This window comes from Boleophthalmus pectinirostris, unplaced genomic scaffold (assembly GCF_026225935.1).
Source record: "Boleophthalmus pectinirostris isolate CB_2022bp ecotype Guang Dong unplaced genomic scaffold, ASM2622593v1 HiC_scaffold_9, whole genome shotgun sequence".
Taxonomy (NCBI): Eukaryota; Metazoa; Chordata; class Actinopteri; order Gobiiformes; family Gobiidae; genus Boleophthalmus; species Boleophthalmus pectinirostris.
This window is the reverse complement of record NW_026571541.1, coordinates 33,839,749-33,862,107: the sequence shown is the minus strand read 5'-3', so window position 1 is coordinate 33,862,107 and position 22,359 is coordinate 33,839,749. Positions and strand designations below refer to the sequence as shown.

Here is a 22,359-nt window from a genome sequence, read left to right as displayed (position 1 = left end):
TCGAAAACTGAAAAAATGTCATTATCTGTTTTTCCATTTTGGTTTTGGAGACAAATAATGAAGAAAATTGTTGTTTTTTTGTTTTCTTGTTTTTGGTTTTATATTGAAAAATGAATGAACGAATGATGCATGGATTCGCACGGATTACGGAGCGCAGTCTCGTGTATCACATGATCGCTTTGACCAATCAGAGCGAGAGGAGCTGGAGCGTAGCCGGAGCGAACGATTATAAAGAGTTTTTTAAGACAACTGAAGGATTTTGAGCTGAGAATAAGTTTATGATCTAAAAATAGGTAAAAATTGCCACAAAATCCGGCATTTTTGAAAGTTGTAGGTTCCCCTGTCTCTCTTCTTTTCCCTCTTTCTCTTTTGTCTCACAGCTTTCTTTTATCCAACCTTCTTCTTCTCCCTCTCTCCTCATTTTCATTTTTTCTTTTCTCCTCTCACCCTCCCTCCCTCTCTCTCCTTTTCATCTCGTCTTTTCTCCTCATCCTCCCTCCCTTCTTCTCTCTCTGCTTCTTTTTATCCCTTCCTTTCTCCTCGTCCTTTGTCCCTCTCTCTCTGTGTCCTCCTTTTCATTTCTTTCTTTCTCCTCTCATCCTCCCTTCCCTCTCTCCTCTTCCTCTCGCTCTCCTTTTCACACTCTCTCTCCTCCCCCTGCTCTCTCCATCTCTATCTCTTCTCTCTCTCTCTTACCTTTCGTCTTTTTCCCTCTTCCCCTCTTCTCCTCTCACCCTCTTCCTCTCCTCTCTTTCCTCTTTTCTTGTTTCTAAGGTGCGCTGTGTAAAATCATGTCGACCCTGAAAACACAAAAATACACCAAAAAAACACACAAAAAGTACACAAAAATACACAAAAAATACACAAACACGAGTCTGTGAAGTGGAGAAGAGCAGAGCCTTTAGTGTAGAGTGGGTTTAAACTGGGACATGACCTGAACACACTTTTATTATATTTATTTATTTATCTCTCTTTTTATTCTGATAATTGTGGTTTTAGGGGAGGCTGATATTGTTTCGACTAGTGATGGGCATTTGATGAAATTTTCTTAATCGATCGTCGGAAGAATTAACGATCGATTATCGATTAATCATTAACGTTTTTATATTAAAATGATCATCATTATTATTACTATCTGCACTACTAATCTGCATAAATAAATTCAACTTTACGACATATAAACCGTAACGACTCTAGAGCCACATCAGCCCGTTTGACATTATAATGTGTTTAATTCAGTTTTGTGCAACTCTCACAGAAACGAAACTTAAAACTGCATTGTTAATTTGCATAAACTAAACGAAGATAAAACTACAGCTCTTGTGTCGCTGATGTGGTTCAGTTTCTGTTGGATTAAAAGACATGACTCAGGTGAATACAGGTTAGTGTGACCAGATTTGCGTTTGTTAAAAACCAGGACAGCGTACGGGGGAGGGAGGTGGGGACTCGTCATCCACATTGAGCGACTCTCACCTGGTAAAACTTTTTCCCACTGGACACAGAAACATATGTGCTGCTTTATACACTGTGCACATGGACTCACACTTGTCCCGAACGCAACGGAAAGTGTGGAATTTCTTGTACAAATCATCGTTAAATACACATTTGTGCTTCGGTACGTTGCAGACTGACCCACTGTTTGTGTCTCGCTCCTTCTGATGCAGAGACACATGTACACACCTGTTTGGTCACGATACACACAGCAACCTACATTCGGATTGTCGATTAAAATTAACATAATTGATTAAATTCTTAATGATGAATTATCGATTAATCGACTAATCATGCCCATCCCTAGTAATAATAATGATGATACTGTGGAATATAAGTGACTGCATCTGTTAAAATTTGTTAAACAATAAATAACTTTATAAAGTCACTTTTTTTTGTTCTATATCACTATATATATTGTCTTTTGATCTGCCACAATAATGTAATAATGAATTTAAATGAAAATATCTCAAGTTGAAGCTTTTCTCCGCAATTTATAGGTGAGATTAAAAAAAGATTAATTTGATTAATTAATTACAGATCATAATTAATTAATCTCTACATTTTTTTTATCGCCTGACAGCACTAGTAGTATATGTCCTTCGTGTCGAGGCTTCAAAATGTGTTGAGTAATCCAGGAAGTCTTTGGTGAAGCGCGTATCGAGGCTCGTATCGGTGACATATATCGTGTTCGGTGACGTTCGAAGCCTCGTGAACCGCCCGTAAAACGCGATTTGGCGCGATTCGAAACATAAGGGCCAGTGAAACTCAACGGATTCACCCAGAACATTTTGTAGTTTTGGGTTATTGCGAGTTTGGTACATTTTATTTGAGATTCTTTTTTTTTTTTTCTGAAATGCCTGTTTTTCTTGGTATTTTTGAGCTTTAAAACCACTTGTAATTGAATAAATGTAAGGTTGAGCTGTTTAATGTCACACTGTGGAACATTTCAGACAGACGTATCCATAGAAACAAGCAGGTGATGAATCCCCATGCAGAAATGTTACATAGTGCACCTTTTAATGTTGAAAATCGCATTATATAAGAGTATTTTGGTGTGTTTTTTCTTATTATTTTTATCCTCGTGGTATCAGAATCAGTATTGAGTGTCAAGTCTGTTCCTTAGTATCATGTCAAAATAGTTTAGTTTTCATTTTACTATCGTCATGACAACACTAGCTCCCAATAAAACATCCCGTGTCTCATATTTCTCTCGCCGAGCTGCAGCCCGGGGCCTCTCTGATATACTGCTTAAAGAAATCTCCATCTGAGCTGATCTCATTATGCAGATTCTATTTAAACCTCGTCTGTTAAATTATTCTCAACTCCCCGTGAACTGTCAATCCTTTTAATTTGTGTCCGGAATATTTATTATGGTTTCGTTTCCGAGGTCAGAGCAGCTGCGTCCGTCCGGCTGCCGTGTCCTCGGGCTCGTTACGCAGGGGTTACACCGGCAGTTTGTCTTTATAATATTTTAATATTCACTCTGTAAATAATACGCTGCTGTTTAAATATGCAGTTTACATTAGACGGTACAGTACAGTGGCTCTCTCTCTCTCTCACTCCCCTGCTCCCCCTTCAGAGCGCTGCCACGACACAATCAGAGCGTATCCCGCTGATGAAACGACCGCACGTTGTCTCAGATTGTGTGTCTCCAGCGATGAGATCAGGAATCAGAATCCACTAAACCAGGGGTGTTCACACTTTTTCATCATGTGAGCTTCTTACAAAATGATCAAGTCATAAAGATCTACCTAATACAAAGCAAAGCAAACTGCACTGAAACACTCTGTGCCCCTTTTTTGGACCCTCACCCACAGTTTGAGAACCTCTTCTTTAAGAGAACTTCCTCTGACACTTTACACAAAACTGTGAAAAAAGTGAAGGAAGATTTTTAAACCTGTTTTTTAAAGTTCCAAACTGGAGTTTCATTCTTTTCTGGTTTTGCAGTGATATTTACCAGCCTCTGCACGTTTACCAAACCAAACGCACATCGTGACAAACACAGATGCATTTGTCACTTTTGTTAGACAAACTTCAGCCAAATGTGGCAGTAGGTCTGTTCTGTAGATCCGCTCTATGCTGTAGACCTGCTTTGTGCCAACACTGGAACACAAATTTAGACTGGTTTTTGCTTCACGTTTGGTCTTGCTCTTCTAATCAGCCGCACTGTGGGAGGGGCTTGTGTTGGCTGTACGCAGGAAGGAGCGAGAGCGTGAAAAGGCGAGGGGCGGCGTGCTGACGTGAGGCAGATGGACAGGTAGGATGTTTAGGAAGTTGAACCTGCCCTGTGATGCACGCTGGTACACGAGGGCACACGCTGTTGCAGACGAGCCGTGCGTAGGGAGTGTGTGTGTTTGTGATGTGCCGTAGAGTCTCCGCGGGTTTCAAATGAGCGCACAGGCTGCACTGAGACGCCCCACACGCTCCTGCACCCGCTACAAGTTTATTACAACAGCAGCGGCCGGAATGAAATATGATCACACTTGTTGAGTGTCAGACCTCGAGTGAGAGACAAGACCGAGTCCAAACACTACGAGTCCGAAACGAGACACGTGGCGATCAGCTGTGAAGCCATGACGTCAAAACTCAAGCGTCTGTCTGGGTCCATTTTGTGGAACAGCACAACAGTAAACAAAGCGGTCGAGATGGATGTAGATGAAGACATAGGGGCTGTCGCAAAAAATGCAAAAATGAATCACCGTGGTACTAAGAGGCCCATCGTGGTGGATGTTGGGCAACGTGACCCAACCCAGAGTCTTGCACGGGTCCATTTTTAGAGACCTGCACCCACCTGGACCCTTTAACATTCCACCTGTTACCGCCCGTGCCCGTGATAACCCAGGACCAACCCAGGACTAACCCAGGACTAACAGCTCTGCGCTCGGAGGTAAGTGCGGCCATTGCCCTATAACGCTTTGCGGACACCTGCTCCGTGTGCTCGTGCTCGGGGTTCTCTCTCTCTTAAGTCCGCGGGTATCTGACCTGGCGCATGACTCTGACCCGACCCGGCGCATGACTCTGACCCGACCCGGCGCAGGACTCTGACCCGACCCGGCGCAGGACTCTGACCCGACCCGGTGCATGACTCTGACCCGAGCTGCCACAGTCAGAGCTGGAAAGATGCAGCGTTACTTGTTCCAAAGTCAAATGTTACTTCTCCCGCTGCACACACTATGTCCACACGACAACCAAGGTACATGTGCCTCTGCGCAACAAAAGACGTTATTGTCCTTCTTCCTACGGGATTTGGGAAAAGCTTAATATACCAGTTAGTTCCATTAACGGCACATTACATACATCACGACCAAGTAAATTGATTAAATTAAAAAAAAAATGCCCGCCTTCCGTCGAGCGAACAAATCCTAATGCTGCGAGGTCAGACGGTTTCCACAAAGTCAAACCAGCTGATGAATCAGGCTATAAATCTGCTCCAGTGTCAAATCTTCAACCAACAAGGTCCACAAAGGATAAACATTCTAACGTGAAGAATTTATCCACAACTATCAAGAGAAGAAAGACGAAAACTTAAAGGAGAACAACGATGACGCATTAGTGAACAACTGAACAAAACTAACATGATATCCTAGAGATCTCTCGCATTCGAACTCCACAAATCTATTTATCTATGTTAATATCGACATCATAAAATCGATTTTTTATTTTAATTGTAGAATCAGTCTGAGTGAACAAGTTACTTCTGTTTCATTCATGACCATAACATTAGTTTTGCTCAGTAGTTCACTAACGCGTCGTCGTCGTTGTTCCTCCTTTTAAGTTTTCGTCTTTCTTCTCTTGATAGTTGTGGATAAATTGTTCATGTTAGAATGTTTATCCTTTGTGGACCTTGTTGGTTGAAGATTTGGTGATGGGTCAGATTTATGAAGCTGCTGGAGAATCTGCTGAAATCCTCCAAGACACTGACACGATACCAGACAGGACAGCGGCTCTTTCTGCAGGAAACATGCGTCTGTCTGTTTGATAATCCTGTCGTAATTCTGTGGTTTTACCACCGTGTTACAGGCAGTGTACAGAAAAAGCTCGTACCAGTATTTAATAAAAAGAATTTTAAATCATTCTGTGTACCATCTTTTGGTGTAAATATCTCAAGTTACAACGTGAACACCTACGTAGGCCTGTAACGATAACAGATTTTGCTGGACGATTAATTGACCAAGAATTTATTGTGATAAACGATAATATTGACATTTTGAGACCAATTTCAACTAATATAATGACCATGGAATAAAAATGCAAATACACCCTTTCAAAAACCAATAAACTTTACTTTCTAAATAACATTTAACACAGGAAGTGTAAAACAACCAAAAATAACAGGCATAAATAAAACAGACTTGTTAACATGAGAATAGCCAAATGTAGTTTTGTTTACATCATGGACTTAAAAAAAATGCTCTTGAATAAACCATTGTTGAACCAAACACAACAAAAACAATAAATAAAATGGATTATTAAATCTCTGTAACAAAATTGCCCTTATAAGTGATTTTAGACATTGACTTACATTGGAATATTGTGTCTCGTCTCTGTGGCTGCTGCTGTGGCCTCGTCATTTTGGTCATTTAAATGTTCATATTAACCCGTGACACAGGATCCTGTTTCACTCTGAGGGAGCCGCTGTCCTCTCTGGTGTTGTGTTGGTTTCTTGTGGGATTTCGTGGTCTCCCGGGGGCTAGTCGCTGTGTCGATTGGGTTTGGGTTTATCGGCTGTTGGGGTTTGTGACATTTCTTCTCGTTTTCGTGCTCACTGTATTTGACGCATGTGGCTGTTGAGACGTGTCTCGCTCACCAGTGTTGATTCGGCATCGTGTTGTTTTGGCACTCGGAGATGAACTGTTTTGTCACTCTGACAGCGGCCCTAGCTTGTGTTGCTAGCGCACCGCACAGACAGCGGCGCTTTCTGCACTCACAGAAAACATGCAGAAAGCGCAGATCCGCTCTGTTGATAAACACGGCGCACGATGGTTCAAGCGTCATTACACTTGTTAAACGAGAGGAGCCAGAGAGCGACAGAAGCTTCTAACATTCACCCTCTTTGAGAGCGAGGAAAACAAACAAGCTGCAAATAGTATTGCGGCCAGAAAAGTTATCGAGCGTGTTAAAAGTTATCGTGCGATTAATTGATTTATTGATTATCGTTACAGGCCTACACCTGCAGCTTATAGACAAGTGCAGCCTGTATATGTAAAAAAAAATAAAATAAATCTTTTAAAATCTGGTTGATGCGTCTTATATTCAGGTGTGCTCAATAGTCCAGAAATTATGGTAATATCTGTTTTAAATTATAATATATTGATAAGGAGGGAGAGGAGGAGGATGACTTCTAAAACTTCTTCAGGCGTATTTTTGATGAGGGAAATATGGGCGAAAACTCTAAAAAGTGGATTTTGCATAATAATAAAAGTCCCTCCTGCCCTGACCTGACCCTCCGTCTCTGTTCCTCAGACAGACCGGCCTCCTGGTGATGGGTCCAGAGAACAGTGAGTCTTTCCTGCAGATAAAGGGCACTCTGCAGAGGTGCAAAGCTCCAACCGTGAGCCTCAGTCAGGAGGACTTCAGCTCCCACATCCCCCACATGAGGCTGGCTCCTGGGGACGGGGCCATCGTGGACGTGAGCGCCGGGGTCCTGTACGCCGACAGAGCGCTCAAGACGGCACAGGTACACGACACGGGGACACGAGACAGGGACACGACACGGGGACACGAGACAGGGACACGACACAGGGACGCAATATGGGATACGACACGGAGAAGAAAGAAACAACATCGGGGACAAACAAGACAGAGACACGACACAGTGACACGACACAGGGACACGACACAGGGACACGACACGGAGAAACGACACGACACGGAGAAACAACATGGGGACACAACATCAGACACGACAGAGACACAAGACAAGACACGGGACACAAGACAGAGACACAAGACAGAGACAGACAACGGGGACACACAAGACAGAGACACAAGACAGAGACACGACACGGGGACACAAGACAGAGACACAAGACAGAGACACAAGACAGAGACACAAGACAGAGACAACACAAGACAGAGACAAGACACAGACACGGGACACGACACAGGGGACACAAGACAGAGACACAAGACAGAGACACGACACGGGGACACGACACGGGGACACAAGACAGAGACACAAGACAGACACACGACACGGGGACACAACACAGGGACACGACACGGAGACACAAGACAGAGACACAAGACAGAGACACAAGACAGAGACAAGACACGGGGACACGACACGGGGACACAACACAGGGACACGACACAGAGACACAAGACAGAGACACGACACGGGGACACAAATTGGAGACACGATAGGGGGACACGACACAGGGACACGATACAGGGACACGACACCGGGACACGATACAAGGACACGATACAGGGACACGATATGGGGACACAACATTTGGACACAAGACAGAGACACAAGACAGAGACACAAGACAGACACGACACGGGGACACAACACAGGGACACGACACAGAGACACAAGACAGAGACACGACACGGGGACACGAGACGGGGACACGAGACAGAGACACAAGACAGAGACACAAGACAGACACACGACACGGGACACAACACGGGGACACGACACGGGGACACAAGACGGAGACACAAGACGGAGACACAAGACAGACACGACAAGACACGACACGACACGGGGACACGACACGGGGACACGACACAGGGACACGATACAAGACACGATACGGGGACACAACATGGGGACACAACATTTGGACACAAGACAGAGACACAAGACACAGAGACACAAGACAGACACGACACGGGGACACAACACAGGGACACGACACAGAGACACAAGACGGAGACACGACAGAGACAAGACACGGGGACACGACACGGGGGACACGACACAGAGACACAAGACAGAGACACAAGACAGAGACACGATACAGGGACACGACACAGAGACACGATACGGGGACACAACATAGAGACACAAGACAGAGACACGACACAGGGACACAAAATGGAGACGCGACACAGGGGACACAACAGAAACTGGAGGCACTGCTCTGTCTAAAGCTCTGGTCCTCAAGTACAGAACAGAGGAACAGATCTATCAAGAAGCAACTAACAAAATATTTGGTCTTCTGAGGACCTCCAGAACTAAACCAGGTCTATAACAGGACTATAGCAGATCTAAAAGGACCACACATTTGCTAGAAACAAGGTCGAACCAAAAGACAGTGAAAAAATTTGGATAAAAATGACACAGCACAGCTTGCTTAATAAAACGTAAAATATGAAGAAAACAACTGATTAGATTTAAATGTAAAGACTACCCAACTGTTTCTACATATAGATTACTTATGTTTGTGGCATTATTTTATTTTAATATCTAAATATATAAGATATTTTAGCGAGGTGCCTGTAATATGGAAGATATGTTTCGTCAGATTTTGAATTTTAAATGCCACTAAATTTCTCAGTTTTAATTTTTAAACTCTGAAAAAAGTTTAACAATTTACAAGATATTACAAAGGTCTTGTTCAGGAGTGAGGGGAGGACGGAGCGTGAGATTGACAGGTGGATCGGTGCAGCGTCGGCAGTGATGCGGTCGCTGTATCGGACCGTTGTGGTGAAGAAGGAGCTGAGACGAAAGGCGAAGCTCTCGATTTACCGTCAATCTACTTTCTTCTCACCTATGGACATGAGCTCTGGGTAATGACCGAAAGGCAAGGCAAGGCAAGGCAAGTTTATTTGTATAGCACAATTCGTACACAAAGTAATTCAAAGTGCTTTACAGAATAAGAAATACATTAAAATCATAATAAAAACAAATCAAAACATAAATAATCATGAAGATTAAAATTAAAAAAGAGAGACATAAATTGGAGAGAAAAGTGCGGAATGAAAACCTTTCAGTTATTTGCACAGTTAAACAGAAATGTTTTGAGTCTGGATTTAAACAGCGTCACAGAAGAGTCTGTCTCACATGTTCAGACTGTTCCAGGTTTTAGCTGCATGAACCTGAAACTCTGACTCCCCTTGTTTAGTTCTGACTCTGGGCACCAGCAGGAGTTGGTCCCTGAGCTCCTCAGAGTGTGAGATGTTCATATGACACTAACATGTCACAGATGTACTTTGGTGCTCGGCCATGGAGAGACTTGTACAAGCAGAGCTGCTTTAAAGTCTATTCTCTGAGCCACAGGAGCCAGAGCAGAGACCTGAGCACAGGACTTATGTGCTCGTACTTCCTAGTTCGAGTCAGGACCCGAGCTGCAGCGTTCTGGATGTTCTGCAGCTGTCTCACTATACTCAATATTTAGATATTAAAATAAGAACAAGATCGTGGATACAAGTGGTCGAAAATGAGTTTCCTCCGCAGGGTGTCTGGGTGCTCCCTTAGAGATAAGGTGAGGAGCTCAGTCACACGGGAGGAGCTCAGAGTAGAGTCGCTGCTCCTCCACGTCGAGAGAAGCAGCTGAGGCTCGGGCATCTGGGGGCGTCCGGATGCCTCCTGGACGCCTCCCTGGAGAGGTTTTCCAGACACGTCCCACCGGGAGGAGACCCCGGGGAAGACCCAGGACACACTGATGGGACTATGTCTCTGAGCTGGTCTGGGAACGCCTTGGGGTCCCCCTGGAGGAGCTGAAGGAAGTCTCTGGGGTGAAGAAAGTCTTGGCCTCCTTGCTTCTTAGACTGCTGCCTCTGCGACCCGGCCCTGGACAAAGCAGAAGAAAATACTGTAACCTCTCCACAGATCTGACCTGCTTTTCTCCACAGATGGATCATTTAAAAGCCGTACTCTGAAACATTCCAGGGGCAAAGTGATATCACCTCTATGGAGATCAGCAGGAAAAGTTACATTGCAGACTTGAGTTGATCTGAAAGTGTAAATAGAAAATGCAACCACCATCACATTTCAGTTTGACGTTCCCCAAAATGGTGCAGCCTTCCCACGGCGCAGAGGTGTGAAGAACGATGACTGCTCAGAGAAAGTTTGACCAAAGTGTGGGCAGTTGGAGTGGAGTCTGTTAGAGCTTTTTAAACCAGTCTGCACTGAAACATGTTCACCAATAATCTGCTGTTTTCTTCTCTTCATCTTCACACAAATGAGTCACTGCTTCACACTTCTGTTTCTGCACAACTGATACTGGTCACTCTCGAAGCAAAACACGTTTCTCTAAACATTTCTAATGCTGAAAAGAAACTTTAAAGCTTCACCATGTCACGTTTCTGGAGAGTTTGCCTCTTGCTTGCTGCCAAGGCTCGTCACAGGCCATGTTACATTTCAAATCTGTGGAGAGGCAAGCCCACTCACTGTTAGAATGCATGTTTGTTAAGGTATTTTTGAGCGATAAACAGGGTTCCCACGGTCATGGAAATCCTGGAAAAGTCATGGTAGTTTGATTAGTGTATTTATTTATTGAGAAAGGGACAGTGCAAATTAATTGATTGTATTTTATTGACCTTTTAGCTATCAGCTGTTGTTCTTGGAGGTAGAGGTCTGCATGGGACAGAATTTTCAGTCGTGCTCCCGCCTGCACCCGCACTGTGCAGTCCTGCTCCCACCTGCTCCCGCAAAGAATTGTAATTTTCATTCCTGCGTCCATGCATCTGCGATATTATGTCCCGCTCCCGCTCGCAAGTCCTGCAAGATGGAGACGTTCCCTTTCGTAAACTCTATCAAACATGGAGAAGTGGAAAGGAATTGTCTAAAATGTGCGCAACATTAGACCACGTCCACAAAATAATACTGCTTCAAATGTTTTTATTAATGCCAAATAAAATACCCATCACAAATTATGATGATAGACAAACATTAATCATTTGTATATTTTACTTTACACTCATATTTAGTTTGCGGGACTGCATTTTATCATCCCACCCGTCCGCTCCCGCATTGTGCAGTCGTGCCGCTCTCGCCCGCACCCACCATGAGCTTTCAAAATGTGTCCCGCGCTGCACTGTTTTGCGTCTGGTCCCGCGGGTGTCGGGCTCTACCTGGAGACCTGTAGCATGTTTTGGGTTGATGGAGGAAACCAGAGTGAACGGAGGAAATCCATCCAGACACAGGGAAAAATATACAAACTCCACACAAAAAGACCCGGGCGACTCAGGGATCAAACCCAGAACCTTCTCACTGTGAGGCACGAGCCTTGGCACATGGAAACTGAAAATGTCAGAGTGAAATGTCAAACTCCAACACTCTATAGGGTTATTCAGCTGAACAACACCCAGAGGAGTTTAATCTTTACACTTTATTTTAGTTCATTTAAGATGAAATTATGAACAAAACTGGTTCAAACTGGTTCAAACTGGTCTTCTCTCGCGGGAGTTTCAAGTGGTGGGAGCCAAATTAAGTTATTGTTTTTATTTTTTTTATAGCTCTTTTCAAAGACATATGTCACCAAGACACTTTACAGAGCATTATTCATTCACTCCAGACCGTGTGGTGGTAAACTACTATTGTAGCCACAGCTGCCCTGGGGCAGACTGACAGAAGTGTGGCTGCCATGCCAATCGGCGCCATCGGTCCCTCTGACCACCACCATCACTCACACACACACCACTTTGATACAAGGCAATGTGGGTAAAGTGTCTTGCCTAAGGACACGACAGTTTTTGTGATTGGCGCCCCCCCGTGGCTCCTGATTTTCCCAGTGTCTCCATCCAAGTCCAGACCAGGCCAGACCTTGTTCATCTTCTGAGATCTGACGGGATGAGACTTTGACAAACCGGTATAACCAAATTAACATTAAGAAAAGATAAAACAAGAGGTAGAGCGCTTCACTGGGTCATAAAAGAGTAAAAAATATCAGTGCAGGTGCTCTACGAGGGTTAAGGCAGTGGTCTTAGAACAGAAAATGATCCTTACAGGACAATGTAAAAATGGGTAAGGTACAAACCCGAGGCTCCGACTGAATATATTAGAAGTCCTTTATTACATGAATGGACGCCAGTGTATTTCGACCCATTAATAGTCCGGTTCCTTATTCAAATTTTTTTACCTTAGTGGGAAGTTTTTGGGGATTTGCTAACCTATATATTTTTGGAAAGGTTATAGTATATGGAGTCAGAAAATCAATGTTTGCATTTGCCCAGATGTCTATATGGCGGCCATATTGGATTTTGAAAAAATGGCCGCCAAAAATCTCTTTTTGGAATATCTCAGCCTCTGAATAAGTTGAAATGTTGATTTTAACTGCTAAACCCACATTTTCAGGGTCAGGGAATCAAATGGTGCTAGATACAAACTTGTAAGACCTACCCACATTAACCCTTAGATGCATAAGTTGGTCAAAAATTACCCGATTTGGTTGTTTTTTTTTTTGCAATTTCATTGTGATATTTGCATGTAATACTCCATGTTCCTCCAAAAATATGTTTTTTTTTTATTATCCTGTTGAAATACAACAAATACAACATGCAAATGCAAACATTGATTTTCTGACTCCATATACTATAACCTTTCCAAAAATATATAGGTTAGCAAATCCCCCAAAAATTCCCACAAAAGTATATAAGGAACCGGACTATAAGGATTGACCCATAACATTAAGGAAAGTTGAATTAACTTCAACCAAATCAACTCTGGCAAATAACCCCAACTGAAACCCACATTTAACTTTCAAATAGTTAAAATAACACATTTATTATTAATATTTTACCCTTAAATTTTAACCCTCCAGTTTCTGCTTTGTATGTTGAGGGACGTCCTCATGGTCGCCTGTCCACAGATCTGACCTGTAATGTGTCCTGGTTTAGTTTTTATTTGGAGCAGGACATATTCAGCTCAGATACGTGGGTAAAACTGCGGCAGAGGGCCTTTTAATAGAATGTAAATACAGACTTGATAATTGTCTCGTACAAATGTCTGGAGCCAAGTGGAACATGTAAAACAGCAGGCGTGAAATGGGACGATTAGCGAGTGTTTCAGAGCTCAGTCAGTGTCAGAGCGTCTGCCCAAAATAATGAGATTAAACCCTCACAGGCTCGGTTTAATCTGTCATTTATACTTCGCACGGTTGTCATGGCGCCCGGAGGATGAGGAGCAGACAATACAGTAAATACACTCAGGTTAAGCGCCGTCTTAATGAGGTCGTCAACGTCAAATGGATTTTCGTGGATGAACTTTGATCATTGTTCCTTTGTGTAAATCGCAGCTTCGTACGTCAAGCAAAGTCAGTGTTTACTGAAAAAAAAACAATGGTTGGGGGTCATTGCTCTGCCGGGAATGTTCCACAATATGACATTAAGCAGCTCTACTTTACATTTATTCAGTTACAGGTGGTTTTATAGCTCAGAAATACCAAGAAAAACAGACATTTTGGCTACGTCCAGACTGCAGCCTGAAGTGACCCAAATCCGATTTTTTGGCTTCTATGTGACCTGGATCTGATCTTTTAATGACAGTCTGAACGACACAGATCCGATTTTTTCAAATGTGACCCAGGACACTTGGATATGTGCTCCTGAAACCGATACATATCTGATCTTTTGACATGTGACTTCAGTCTGAACGGCCAAAGTGCATTCATCCACCTACACGTTATCAACAAGACACAAACGTCACTATTCTGCGCTGAAGTAGGTGAAAATTGTTAATGAACTCCGTGTCACTGAAGTGAAGCACATCACCACTCACCACTCTTGGCTCCGTCTCCACATCCACACGTTCCTTTCAACGGACGTCGCTGCCGCTGCCCCACAAAACACCACGACCAAAAACCTCGTCCTTCTCCTTCTCAATCTCCTCCTTAAAACAAGTAAATTGTTCATGTTCTGGCTCCGGTACGAGAGGAACTTTAAAATCTCCAAGTGCTCGATGATCACGTCCATGTTTGGACAACTTCCGTAAACACAGAGCACACTCGCTGCGGTTGACGTCGTCGTGTCTCCAGTGCACATGCGGGACACTTTTGGGCCGTTTAACATTCACATTTCCCCCAAAAAGTGAGACTTGTATATATTTTTTCCTTCTCCATTATGCATTTTTTGGCTGGTGTGACTTTTACTCTGGAGCGATTTATAGTTCAAAAAATATGGCAGTCCCTTTTAAAACCTGGTTTAGATCTAGTGACACTCATAAGCCCAAATATGATCTGAGGTGATATTTGGTGTAAAAATACTGAGATACTGATTGATCTATGAACTGCATCTCATTTGGCGTGTGTTTATTTCCAGGACCAGTTCAAGAAGCACGGGGCGTCCTCAGAGACCAGGAGAAGGTCGTGGACGTCCAACCGGGCCCCATCGTCACGGTAACGACCTCTGCCAAATCGTACCGGGCCCACAGTCTGGTGATCACCGCGGGACCCTGGGCCAACCGTGTGCTGGCCCCCACCGGACTGCAGCTCCCCCTAGAGGTACGGGATATTAAAGACAGTTATGCAACTTCGACTTTCTGGAGCTTTCTACCATGTTACAACATTGTTCCCTCATCAAAAACATGTCTGAAGAGGTTCTTAGACGTAATCCATGCATGTCTGAGTAATTTAGTGATCTCTCCTGGGCTCTGTTTTAACCCTACACTACAAATTTCTCTGATCTGGCCAAGATTTCAAAACTTATATCAGGTTATTCATTTTGTTTTCAGATTTATTTTCTACTTACTAGTTCAGAAATGATTGATTCTAGTCTAGAGGTCGTTTATTTTAAGATAACTTGTCAAGTAAAATGATGCATGGACAGATAATTTCACCATTTTCGGATAGATTTAAGTGTTTATATCTGAATTTAAGATTTCGATATAAACAAAACCAAAACGGTACACTACGGCTTGACAAACCTGGGGTGATGTGCAGGAGTTTTATTAGCGGGATGCTGTCTGACTGTGTTGTGGTGTGCTCTGAAGGGTGAGTGGCTTAGTCTAGGGAGCAAGGGTGTGGTTGTGGATGGAGTTTAGGTGTTTAGTCCCACTTTAAGATTTATCTTCACATAAAAGTCCCAAAGTTACGGTTGGTAGGTGGATACAGTGTCGTTTAACCCTCTTTAAAACATTTGCATGTCGTCACAGTGAGGTGCAGGGGCGTAGTGGGCGTGGTACGCAGGGGTTTCGCCGTCCACCCACTTCTCCCAACGTAAGATATTTTAAAAAAATATAACAAATATAAAATAGCTTCAAATTAAATGTCAAATTGGAGCTATTGGCAATGGTAAAACAGGACTAAACCAGCCAGGATTTAATGAGGACTGAACCAGAACTGAACCGGAACTGAGTGTCTGGACGGGCCCAGAGGTGCGCCCACGTAGACTGTCAGGTGACCGCAAGCGAAAGGACCAACGCAGAGCTCCACGCTCCATGGGGCTAAGTGCCGCCATCGCCCATAGACCTGGTTTAGACCTGGTTCAGTCCTGTTTTATTCCTGGTTTAGTCCTGGTTCAGTCCTCTGTTCAGTCTTGGTTTAGTCCTGGTTTAGTCCGTGGTTAAGTCTTGGTTCAGTCCTTGGTTTAGTCCTGGTTCAGCTCTGGTTCAACTCTGGCTCAGTCCTGGTTCAGTCCTGGTTTAGTCCTGGTTTAGTCCTGGTTTAGTCCTGGTTTAGTCCTGGTTCAGTCCTGGTTCAGTCCTGGTTCAGTCCTGGTTTAGTCCTTGTCCTTGGTTCAGTCCTTGGTTCAGTCCTTGGTTCAGTCCTGGTTCAGTCCTGGTTTAGTCCTGGTTTAGTCCTTGGTTTAGTCCTTGGTTCAGTCCTTGGTTCAGTCCTTGGTTCAGTCCTGGTTTAGTCCTGGTTCAGTCCTTGGTTCAGTCCTGGTTCAGTCCTGGTTCAGTCATGATTTAGTCCTGGTTTAGTCCTGGTTCAGTCCTGTCCTGGTTCAGTCCTGGTTTCAGTCCTTGGTTTAGTCCTTGGTCCTGGTTTAGTCCTTGGTTTAGTCCTTGGTTCAGTCCTTGGTTCAGTCCTTGGTTCAGTCCTGGTTCAGTCCTGGTTCAGTCCTGGTTTAGTCCTTGGTTTAGTCCTGGTTTCAGTCCTGGTTCAGTCCTGGTTCAGTCCTGGTTTAGTCCTTGTTTAGTCCTTGTTTCAGTCTTGGTTTCAGTCCTTGGTTCAGTCAGTTCCTGGTTCAGTCCTTGGTTCAGTCCTGGTTTAGTCCTTGGTTTAGTCCTTGGTTTAGTCCTTGGTTTAGTCCTTGGTTTAGTCCTTGGTTCAGTCCTTGGTTCAGTCCTGGTTCAGTCCTGGTTCAGTCCTGGTTCAGTCCTGGTTTAGTCCTTGGTTTAGTCCTGGTTCAGTCCTTGGTTCAGTCCTGGTTTAGTCCTTGGTTCAGTCCTTGGTTCAGTCCTGGTTCAGTCCTGATTTAGTCCTGATTTAGTCCTGGTTTAGACCTGGTTCAGTCCTGGTTTAGACCTGGTTCAGTCCATATACGGCACAAAAATTCGTCATCTTCACACAGTTATTTTGGTGAGAGTAACTTAAAAATAATGTAATAGTCGTGTAATATTTTACATTTTAAACACAGTAATATTGTAATGCAACGAATTACTTTGAAATGAGAGTAATTTGTCATAAAATAAATAACACATTACAGTTTTGACGTAACTTGCCCAACACTGCATGACATCACAATTTGAGAGAAGAACTCAGTCTAAATGTGCAGGATTTGTGCATTTAAACGTGTGAAAGAAACAAAACACAAGTGTTGGTGTGTTTGTGATGAGGAAACAACATTATGACTAGAGCCCGACCGATAGGGATTTTGTTGTGGCCGACATGAAACCGATATAATGAGAGTTGGAGCTGCCGATAGCCGATATAATCGCCGACATATTTAGTGATGTAAAAATTACTTTAAGTCTTGAATTATTTTTAAAAAACTTAGGTTTGGCTCTAGTGGATTTTAAACTGGGTTAATTTAGGCAACATTTGTTGTTATTTTGCCTCTTTACATGATATGTCAGAGGAGTAAAGCAGGTCTAAAGCAGGTCTAAAGCAGGTCTAAAGCAGGTCTAAAGCAGGACTAAACCAGGACTAAACCAGAACTGAACCAGGACTGAAAAAGGACTAAACCAGGACTAAAACAGATCTAAACCATGTGTAAAACAGGACTAAACCAGAACTGAACCAGGACTGAGTGTCGGGACTCGATCTCTATCTTTCTCCTTCTCTCGAGCCCAAGATTAGTCCTGGTTTATTTATTTTATGCTGAATATGTTTATGCATGTTTTTTCTCTCCTCTGCACACGCATATTCTTGAAAGTTTTGTTTTCAGCCGCTGCCGCTGTCAAACTACCACGAGTCTGTACGTGGGGTAAAGAGAAAAAAAGTGAGAGAAAGAGAAAACACGGCTCCCAATCCCATAAAGGATCAGGCTCCCGTCGTTCCTTCAAAGAGTCGACTCTAAGAGCCGCTTTGTTCGCGACCGACCCATCACTACTCGCTAGTAAATAAACAATCACTATTAGCCTTGAGCCGTAAATGCTGCGCGCCGCGGTGATTAATTATATGCGCAAATTTCATCATGGGGCAGTAGCTCAGTTGGTAGAGCATTTGCCCACTGATCTGGAGGTTGGTGGTTTGATTCCAGCTCTTAAGATAAACATCTCAGGTTGATGTTCCAGCTCCCACAGGTGAATGCTGTTGTTGTGTCCTTGGGCAAGACACTTAAGCCACCTTGCCCACAGTGTCTGCGTACACTGGTGTGTGAATGGGTGAGTGGTTCCTTGTTGTAAAGTGCTTTTAGTGCCTTGAAGGTGGAAAAGCGCTATAGAAAAATGTGACCATGACCATTCACACGTCTGTTCACAGCTCATTTACATATCAGTGCAGGTCCAGTAGTAAATATACGGCCAATATAATCACTTTACAATAGACCAATAGAAAACAGCCTGTTTATGTGTGGGAGCTACAGCAGCTAATCGCTAACCTATCAGAACGAACCAAAACTAGCTTCAAAGTCGACATATTTCCAACACTCACCGCTCACACAGGCTCCTCCCACATCACAAGTCTGAACTAATAAATGTTCTTTTAATCCAGACTCAAACCGATTGTCCATAAAAAGAAAATAATCTCAGTGTTGCACATGGATCTGTGTCTGCGGGTGTAAACAAACACATGTGACTCTGGGTGTGTTCAGGGACAGTACGGACACAGACAAATTACACCGCAGATAAATACTGATGCGGAGCCACATATCTGGACATTTATCTGTCTGTAAATTGGATTAAATTAACATAATGTAGAGAGTAGGGGTGGGCGATATATCGATATTTTAAATATATCGAGATATTTTTTAAACTCGATATGAATTCTGACATATCGTATATATCGATATAATGCTTATATTCAATTCTGATTTTGTCTCTTCGCTTGTTTACCTTCTCTCTCGTCGCCTCCGCGTGTCCCCGCCTCCCTTATTTTGTTCGCTCGTGTCTCCTTCACTCCTCACTGTCGCCGTGAACGCTGAAAGTTGGTGCCAGTGAAAAGCTTCTAGCGCCACGAACCTTTTCCACCATTTACAGACAAAACCACCAGCAGCACATCCTCATGTTCCACCGAGTCGTGTCCTTTAGCCCGAAAGAAGCTAAACGAGTTGAGCTGCATGAGAAGTGTTCTGTTTATGCAAATGAGCCATGCGCTTAAGTTTCGTTTCTGTAAAATGTAAACACACGTGCGCAAAACTGCATTAAACACATTATTATCTCAAACGGGCTGATGTGGCTCTAGAGTCGTTATGCTTTATATATTGTAAAGTTTAGCAATGTAAAGTTTATTTATGCAGAAGATTTTAATTAATAATCTGCTGCAGTGTCACTTGTACAATAGTGTTTGGAATCGTTGGGTTTGATCTGCAGTGGATTGTGGGATTAAACCTCAGAGCTCCTCACTGCTGGATAATAACTTGGATCTATTGAAATAAGAAACATCCTGAGCTTCTTCTTCTAAATGAGCTCATGGTTCTGGTTCTGGTCTGGATAACAGAGTTAATGCAAAGATGAGCTTGTGTTGTGTTGTTTTATTTATGAATGAAAAGAAGGAAATATGTATTATTTCTTTTATTTTACAGTTAATTTATTATTTATGTAATTAAGGTTTTTTGTAATCTTAAATGTTCCTATATGAACTGTCGACCTCTTACACTTCAATAAAAAAAAAAAAGACCTTGTGGAATTTGGCAGATTTGTTTTTGCAGTTTTCAGTTTTAGGGGGTTATTTTTTCTTGAACATATATCGAGATATATATCGTATATCGAGATATAGCAAAATATATCGAGATATATTTTTTGATCCATATCGCCCAGCCCTAGTAGAGAGTCTAAGATTTATAACGAGGTATAACATGCCCACGTGAAATATCGGCCCCTATCAGCTTCCAGGTGCTCATATCTGCCGATAATATCGACCAACCGATATATATCGGTCGGGCTCTAATTATGACGTCAGAAAATAGCATAATATGAGTGTTTAGAGCGACTCAGATCCAGGCTGCAGTTTGCGTGTGAATCCCTGAGTAATTACACATCGCACCTCCTCACAGAGAACCATTTGTCACCAACACAACAACAGCAGCCTGTATAATTAGCTGCGCTGAGGAGGGGGGCCACAAAACCATACATCATGTGGACTGAAAAAGAGAAAAACATGAAGAATAACAACTGGAGTGGAGTTTATTATAAAGGTGTAATTTTTCTGGTGGAGGTTCAAACGATTTTCTCAATGGAGATGTTATTGTTTTGTCTGGAACGTTTCACAGTTTAAACCTTTTTATCTTCACAGACCAAACCAGGCAGTGTTGGGAAGGTGACTTTTAAAATGTATTCCCCTACAGATTACAGATTACATACCTCAAAATGTAGTTTGTAACAGAATCCATTAAATTACTTAAAGTGAGTAATGTAATCTGAATACTTTGGATTACTTGATTTGCTGTAGAGAAACAATCGTAACATAAGATGTTTTGTCTGATAAAAGAAAATAAAAAGCCTAGACTTTACTGAACCGTATTAAAAATATTATTGATAGAAGATGAGGAGCATGATTTAGTCCTGTTAAATCCTGGTTTAGTCCTGTTTTAGTCCTGGTTTAGTCCTGTTTTAGACCTGGTTTAAACCTGGTTTTAATCCTGGTTTAAACCTGGTTTTAATCCTGGTTTAGTCTTGGTTTAGTCCTGGTTTAGACCTGGTTTAAACCTGGTTTTAGTCCTGGTTTTAGTCCTGTTTTAGTCCTGGTTTAGTCCTGGTTTAGTCCTGGTTTTAGTCCTGGGTTTAGTCCTGGTTTAGACCTGGTTTTAACCTGGTTTTAGTCTGGTTTAGTCCTGGTTTTAGTCCTGTTTTAGTCCTGGTTTAGACCTGGTTTTAGACCTGGTTTAGACCTGGTTTAGTCCTGGTTTTAGTCCTGGTTTAGTCCTGGTTTAGTCCTGGTTTAGTCCTGGTTTAGACCTGGTTTAGACCTGGTTTTAGACCTGGTTTTAGTCCTGGTTTTAGACCTGGTTTAGTCCTGGTTTAGACCTGGTTTAGACCTGGTTTAGACCTGGTTTAGTCCTGGTTTAGACCTGGTTTAGACCTGGTTTAGACCTGGTTTAGGCCTGGTTTAGTCCTGGTTTTAGTCCTGGTTTAGTCCTGGTTTAGTCCTGGTTTAGACCTGGTTTTAGTCCTGGTTTAGTCCTGGTTTTAGTCCTGGTTTAGACCTGGTTTAGACCTGGTTTAGTCCTGGTTTAGTCCTGGTTTAGTCCTGGTTTAGTCCTGTTTAGACCTGGTTTTAGACCTGGTTTAGTCCTGGTTTAGTCCTGGTTTAGACCTGGTTTAGACCTGGTTTAGTCCTGGTTTAGACCTGGTTTAGACCTGGTTTAGTCCTGGTTTTAGTCCTGGTTTTAGACCTGGTTTAGTCCTGGTTTAGTCCTGGTTTAGTCCTGGTTTAGACTGGTTTAGTCCTGGTTTAGACCTGGTTTAGACCTGGTTTAGTCCTGGTTTAGACCTGGTTTAGACCTTTAGACCTGTTAGACCTGGTTTAGACCTGGTTTAGCCTGGTTTAGTCCTGGTTTAGTCCTGGTTTAGACCTGGTTTTAGACCTGGTTTAGACCTGCTTTAGACCTGGTTTAGACCTGGTTTAGACCTGGTTTAGACCTGGTTTAGTCCTGGTTTAGACCTGGTTTAGTCCTGTTTAGACCTGGTTTAGACCTGGTTTAGACCTGGTTTAGACCTGGTTTTAGTCCTGGTTTAGACCTGTTTTAGACCTGGTTTAGACCTGGTTTAGACCTGGTTTAGACCTGGGTTTCAGAGATTATAAATATACAGCAGACACGAGCATAATATGTTTTTAAGATTGGTGACTAAAAACCCGTCTACATCCTGTTCTGTTTTTGTTTCTGTCCAGTAGATTCTTTATTCTGCTTGATCCACGCCGTAGTTCAGCCCGACATCAAACTGCAAATTTAAGCATCGAAAACAGCTAAACAAAAAAACATGAGACCCAAATATTAGTGCGGAAACGCGGTGTACTTTCGTCTCAAACACTGAATAAAACATCAAATCGGTAAGACTGAGAGCCCACCTGAATATGCCAGCGCCGGTTTTGTTCACGGCTCAAATAAATATAAAAAAAAAAAAAAAAAAAAAACTCTTTCATTTTTAAACAGCTCCAAGCTTAGTCAGCACACCCCTCTCCTCTCAGCTCTGCAGCCCACTCACTGTAAAACACAACCTGTACAGGAGTTACAAATGACCTGGTTTATGGTTAAAGGCGCTGACGGATTTTTACTGTCTTTAAAAATGTAAAAAAAAATACAGAATTAATTCATTTTAAACCGTTTGCAGTGGCCTAAAATTATTTCACGCTTATCTTCTGCATTCAGAGCGTCCGAATTATTCACCTTGATGAGTTTATAAGCGATTTTCACAACTTTCAGAGATCA

General features: G+C 42.9%; 1 protein-coding gene across 1 annotated transcript in view; it reads left to right on the top strand.

The window, feature by feature from the left end:
• The window catches only part of pipox (pipecolic acid oxidase), a 75,787-nt gene that overhangs the window by 5,614 nt on the left and 47,814 nt on the right, over nucleotides 1-22,359 (top strand). Inside the window, exons 3-5 of the mRNA XM_055166759.1 lie at nucleotides 6,958-7,171; nucleotides 9,754-9,760; nucleotides 14,713-14,888. Coding sequence (XP_055022734.1) covers nucleotides 6,958-7,171; nucleotides 9,754-9,760; nucleotides 14,713-14,888 — 397 coding nt within the window. The remainder of the gene's footprint in view (nucleotides 1-6,957; nucleotides 7,172-9,753; nucleotides 9,761-14,712; nucleotides 14,889-22,359) is intronic.